The sequence below is a fragment of the Vulpes lagopus genome, chromosome 15, assembly GCF_018345385.1.
Source record: "Vulpes lagopus strain Blue_001 chromosome 15, ASM1834538v1, whole genome shotgun sequence".
Lineage (NCBI taxonomy): Eukaryota > Metazoa > Chordata > Mammalia > Carnivora > Canidae > Vulpes > Vulpes lagopus.
The window spans coordinates 21306986-21313791 of NC_054838.1; the positions used below are offsets into that span (position 1 = coordinate 21306986).

The window sequence follows — 6806 nt, forward strand, 5'->3', positions numbered from 1 at the left end:
CCTGTAGATACCATACACGTGTATCTGTTGTAAAATACAGGGTACCCAAAGTTACCTATTTGCAACAGTATATCCCAGGAAACACTGAAAATATGTTTTGTATTTATAAACAAGGTAGACTTCGAAGTGGTTGGTTGGACCAATGCACCAACCTATAAGTGAATCTCCATCAGACAAGTTTATGAAGTCTGAAATTTAGCTTATCATCATTGAACACTTGAAAAAAAAAAGAACTTGGGCAGAGTTACTATTGGAGGACTTTATGATAAACTCACTATAGCCTACTGAAATGAATAATCAGCATGTAATTATAGGAGAGCTAAGGTTTATAAGAATAATATATATTAGGAAAAACCCTTTGCAAGTATCATCCTCACTCTTCCAAAGAATATTATAAGTATATAGCATAAGCTTTAATTTAAAGGATAATCTACCATAAGGATATTGAATTTGAGTTAGGAAATGAAAGGCTGATCATGAGTTCCTCTTGATGAAAGACAAAATTCAGTCTTAAAAATGATCGGAAAGAGAATTAGAAATATCAGAGGTACATTGAAAACCCATAATATGATCTAAAAAGTCCTCTTCCAAATATAAAATGAGTACAAGTGAAAGGCTCATGGATTTCATTCAGTTAATCAACAAATAATTGCTGAATTCTTTCTCAGGAGATGCAGATTTTATAGGGTAAATGAAAGGAGATATATTTAAAGATACTTATTAGGTTAAAATAAGTTAGATATTCAGAGCTATTAGAAATGCTTAAAGGACCCAGGGGTCTCTATATCCAATTAAAGAATGTCAATCAACTTTTATTTAATAGCCTAAATCTCATAAAGTATCATTGTTATGAATACCTCATAGACAAAATTTATTTTTAAAGGGCATTTAGAAGTTTATGTCCCTATAGTTCTATTGCTAGACAAAGTGGCAATAATAGTAAAGAAGCACCATAAAAAATGGGTAAGATGAGATGGACCCTTTAGAGGAAACATTTAAAAGATGGGATCTACATAGAAGAGGATGGAATGCTAAAAGCTGACAGGTACTAGAATTGAATGCCACAGAAAAAAGAAGGCTGGTGACATCAACACAGGGTAGCAAAAAGCTCCCAGGGAAAAGAATTCTCTGAATCTTTAATGAAGGTATTTAGAATGCCTGGATGTTATCTTCATATATGTCACAAATATGATAGGATAGGAATAGGACTTAAATTGTGTGATATCAGAACTCGGATCCATTGCCAGGGAATGGTGGGTAAGGCCACAAGAGAATATTTTAACTGGATAAGTAAGATATTTTTTATTAATAAAGCTGTCTGAATATCTTCAAAACACATATTCTCATGAAGATAGAGCTCTGTAACCCGGAAGGAGACAGTCACTGACTGTAAGACCCTTGTCACGAAACACAACATCAAAGAAAGGCTTTCATTACATGAGATGAGAGGTCCTTCCAAATCTGGGGGATTATGCTACTGTGATTCTATACTTTCACGGACAGTATTGTCAGAGATATTAAAGGAATGAATAAAGTTTGGAAAACACATGAATGGCAGAGCCATAATGGCCACTTAAGGAAATGGTACCCACCCACCTCCTCCCCGTGCCGGCAAACCCAGCTGCTTGGAGTGTTGGCTCATATGGGTTAACAGCTGCTCCCATTTTCCAGTGACTTCTCCTATGCCTCGTGTGAGAAATTCTCCTGACTGGGGCATCTTGCAGCAAAGACCTTCTTTCTGTTCTAGAAAAAGTGATCCTTTCAGGAATGGAGTTACACACAGGGGTGGGGAGCTCTGTGGACAAGTGGGTAAATCTTCCTACTGATGAAACAGAAGGAAAGCTTGAAGTCATGTGGATTATCTCAAATACTCACTACATTATTTCACTTTAAATTCAAAATATGGCTCTCCCAAATCAAGTCACCGTGACAAAGAATTTTTCAGAGAAAGGAAAGTCTAAGCTAAGACAGGACAAGAGAGTTCATCAGATTCTTATCTATGCCAGAATGTGAGTACAGTCCTTTCTACTCAAATATAAATATCAGAAGAAGTAAACAATAGAAAGAACACCATCTCCATGTCCACTACTTCACTTCATTATTACTTAAGGTAAAAGCAGATTTTTTTACTTGTATTGTTCCAAATGCAAGAATATGATCTCTGGATAAGACTTACTAAAAGAAAGATATAAACTCACTGCTTGAAAGAATTTATCAGTAGTTAGACTTATTTGTGAGATAAAATCACTTTAAGAATGCATGTATAAAATAGTGTAAAAAATAGTGTAATAAGTGATCTCATTTGAAACCAAAGGAAGGTAAATGTCAGAGAATTATCAAACTTCACCTAAACTTGGCTAGATTACTTGCTCCCAGATTTAGGAATGACAAAGTCAAATGCAGTTTTGATGGTATCTTCTCTGTTCAGATGGGGCTCAGGAAGGACAAAGGTGATTTAACAGCATGACTTCCATCTTCTAGATGGAGCTACAATTCTGCTATCTGTGTAATGTGGAGTTATAGGACACAGCTCTGGGGGCCCTCCTTCCCCAGAGGAGGCCAGAAGAAGATAACCCAGAAGACTAATTATCCAACAGCCAAAGGAACCCTAGGGAAGCATTTTTCTATATAAATTATTTCACCAATTAATCCTATTAGCAGTTTCAAAGATAACATTTGCATTAGGTTCTATATATCAAGACCACAATTACCTCTCCCCTTAATTCCTGGTGTCCCAGGTAAGGCTCTTTAAGCATGAAAGGATGGGAAGGAGATCATAGAGAAGAAATTGAAGACAACTGCTCTTTTTGGACTCCTCTTCCTTCATGTAGATATTGCAAGATGGTGAATAGAGAAGTGGGGAAAGCTATGTGTAACCATGGGCTGTGCCCATTGTAACAGATTGCAGCATAAAGGTTCAACTCTCTAGGAAATACTGAATCTCAGAGATACGTAATGCAGTTTTGTCTTCTTTTGTTTTCATTTAAGTCATGGGTGCATGTATGAATAATCAAAAGATCCAGCTTGCTATCTAAACTTTCTTATTAGTCCAGGGCTATAAGAATATTTTTCCTATAATAAGAATATTCCTTTGGAAGAGGCAAGAAGAAGAAGAGAGACTAATGTTGGTAGTACAGGTGCAGGGCAAGGTCATCATGACACATACAGGTTTTGATATCACATCTTTTCCTTCTCTTGGTGCTATTCTCAATGTTCAGTTTTCTTTCTCTCATATATTCCTATGTTACCTTTCTGTCCTCTCTTTTCTCTTCCTCTCTTCCTTCTGCCTCTTGCCTTCCATAATATGACTAATTCTCAGTTATAGGACAAAACTGTGTATGTTCTTGCCATAATACCTACCTTTAAAATTTGCTGTTCCTTTAAGGCTTGGGAATGATCACAGTGTAAGAGTTCCACTGGGGGTAAGATACAGTCAGGCCTGGTCAAGAATTTCCACCAGTGAGAAAAAATCCGAGTCGGGGGAGCCTGATGGTGACCACATATGCAGGGTGTTGGTGAGTTATTGGTGACTCTTTTTTTTTTTTAATATATTTTTTTTTAATTTTTATTTATGATAGTTACAGAGAGAGAGAGAGGCAGAGACACAGTTATTGGTGACTCTTAACTGGACATTTGTTTGGGAAAAGGCTGTGCTTCCATCAGTCAGCTTACACATTAGCCAATTAGTGTATCAGTAAGTAGTATTTGTTTGTTTTTTTAGTAAGTAGTATTTGAAGTCAATGTCAATACGTAAATCAGTTTAAACTTTCAGCCTACTAGCCAATTAACATATCACTGTGTTAAAAATAAGACCATTGAAGTTTCGTTAGTGACCTGATGATCTATGTCAAAATCTATCATTGCTTCCAGGAAGACTGACACATTCATTTAACAGTCAATAAAGAAAGAAATGTTAGCATTGGATTGAAAATACCCATGTTTTCATTGGAATGAGTTAATTAGAGCCCTTAGGTCTGAGGGACTGGTAATAAAATGTAAAAGGCAAAAAGTTTTCATTAAGTTTTGTGCAAGAGCCTGGGTGATGCAGAAGAGACATGTGGGACTTAGCTACATAAAATAATATATATCCAAACAAATTCACCTTGTTGGCAGAATGTGTTTCCTTATGGCACTAAGAATGACATCCCTACTTTTTTTGCAGGCTGTCAGCTGGAACTGTCTGTCTGCTCCTAGAGGCTGCCTGAATCCTTTCTTATGTGGCCCCTTACGTCTTCAAACTAGTAACTATCTGTCAGGTTTTTCTCAAACTTTGAAACATTTTGGGTTCTCATTCCACCGCTAGTCTAAATTTTCCATCACTAGTGAAAAATTTTTGCTTTTAAGGGTCATGTGATTAGATTTGGTCCACCCTGTCTTTTCATGTCTTGTTAGCTCATTTCATTTTAGTGAGATAGATATGATTGTCCCTAGGTAAAATTTAGAAGTTGAAAACAGTCACTTCTAAGCTTTCATCTGCTGTCTTCAGTGTCAAATGTAATGCTTCCTTGGAGGAGAAAGTTGTAAGTTCCACAAAGTTGAGTAATATTAGCAGTCCCGAAAGGTTAGGAGGTACCTGGACAGACTTTAGGAACCTCTCTTTGGGGCTTTTTAATGTGTTGGTCCTGTGGGCTTGCATAAAATACTTATCCATACAAAGTATTATAATGTGAACTACAACTCAGGTAAATATAGTATCACCCCAAGAGAGCATATTTTTTGTGACAAGACCATGAAATCTGTGTCTTTAATGCCAAGTCAAGTTCTTCATTTATGTAGGTATCATCAATTCCTATTTGTTGAATCAATGAACATAATATGAATGGTTGATCCAGAATGGAAGGACTGACTTCTTTCCTACCATATAAAATATGTTCACAATTGAGAGAAGAAACTATATGACAGAACTAGAGGTGGATAAAGGTACAGATGGACTATATTTTAGTGCATTAAATAAAATTCAATATTAAAACTATTTTACCTTTTCCCTTTTTGTTTTAATGTGGCTACTAGAAAATTTAAAATCATGTACATGAAAAAAATCATGTACATGGATTAAATTATATTTCTACTGAACAGTTCTGGTCTAGAGAGAGGTTTTTTGTTTCTTCTCAGGGATCCACCATGTGGCTCAACATCAGTGCTGCCCCTTTTCTACTGACTGGCTTCCCAGGTCTGGAGATATTTCATCCTTGGATCTCCATCTCCTTCTTTGTCATTTATGTCTCCATACTCCTCAGCAATGGTACCCTCCTCTTCCTTATCAGAGAAGACCACACTCTCCATGAGCCAATGTACTACTTTTTGGCGATATTGGCAGCCACCGACCTTGGAGTGACTTTGACAACGATGCCTACTGTGCTTGGTGTTCTATGGCTTGATCATAGGGTCATCAGCCATGAAGCCTGCTACTTTCAGGCCTATCTAATCCATTCACTCTCTATTGTAGAGTCTGGAGTCTTGCTCATTATGGCCTATGATCGTTTTATTGCCATCCGCAACCCCCTGAGATACACTTCCATTCTCACTAATGCTAAGGTGGTGAAGATAGGTCTGGGGGTTCTAATGAGGGGATTTATCCTTATTGTTCCTATAATCATCACTCTCTCTGGATTCCCCTACTGCAAATCCCATGTCCTCTCCCATGCTTTCTGCTTACACCAGGATGTGATCAAACTGGCCTGTGCCGACATCACCTTTAATAGAATCTATCCTATAGTCTTGGTCTCATTAACTGGTTTCTTGGACTCTGTACTTATTATTATCTCTTATATTTTAATCCTTAATACTATCATGGGAATTGCCTCAGGTAAGGAGCGGGCTAAGGCTCTAAACACTTGTGTCTCCCACATTACCTGTGTTCTGGTTTTTTATGTCACTGTTACTGGGCTGACTCTCATTCATCGATTTGGGAAATATGTGCCACATATAGTTCATATTATTATGAGCTATATATATTTCCTCTTCCCTCCATTTATGAATCCAATAATCTATAGTATTAAGACAAAGCAGATAAGGAATGGTATCAATCACCTTCTCTCTTTCCATAGAATTTGATTCTGATCTATTTACCTTGGAGTATCTCACCACTATGGGATAAGTTTCTTGGGAGAATGGGCTGTATGAAGCTAATGTGGCTTACAATCAAAAGGACTGACATTCTTGTCACTTAAAAGACATAGCTCAGTGTCCTGATTCTTAGCCCCTTGCCCCCATTTCATTCCCAGGGACATTGACCATAGCCCTGTTGCTCTGTTTTGTGGGTTGGTTTGCTTATATACTGTCATTTCTCATCTTACAGAACTGTCTTCATAGTTACCTGAGGCCAGTTATATTTGAAATGGCTGCAGACTCTATACATTGAGAGGGCAGTGAGATAGTTTGCAAGAGTTCTCTGGTATTTTGTGGAATACAGGTAAAAATTTTTGAGTGCCTGAGAGTGCATCAGAGATGACAGAGGGTCTTAGACTACTCTACTAGTATTGCATTGCACTAGAGTGGAGCAAAAATAAATGAGAATAAGATATTCAGATCAAGAGAGGGCTTGCTGCCAATACCACCCAAGGCCAAACAAGAACTTGGATCCTAGCAGATTCCAGTATAGCATGCCCACCATAGATTAATGAGAAAGGTCTGAGTTGATGATATCTGGTGTGTTCAAACTTATGGGATGAGGCCTTCAAACCACACAATAAAATAGAGTTCCATTTCTTCCATGCCTGAGGTTTTGTTTTGTGTTCTACAGTTGATAACCTTGACATATTCTCAATTAAAAAGTGATACTAGTCAAAGAAACATTCTAATAGATA

At 37.3% G+C, this 6806-nt stretch overlaps 1 protein-coding gene across 1 annotated transcript; it reads left to right on the top strand.

Moving 5' to 3' along the window:
* The first annotated feature begins 5121 nt into the window (after nt 1–5121).
* LOC121476460 (olfactory receptor 51B2-like) lies at nt 5122–6054 on the top strand. Its single transcript, XM_041730502.1, has one exon. The coding sequence runs from the start codon at nt 5122–5124 to the stop codon at nt 6052–6054; it is 933 nt and encodes a 310-aa protein (XP_041586436.1).
* The last annotated feature ends 752 nt before the right edge of the window (nt 6055–6806 follow it).

Coding starts and splice junctions, on each gene's coding strand:
- LOC121476460 (XM_041730502.1), top strand. CDS start 5,122: ATGTGGCTCAACATCAGTGCTGCCCCTTTTCTACTGACTGGCTTCCCA.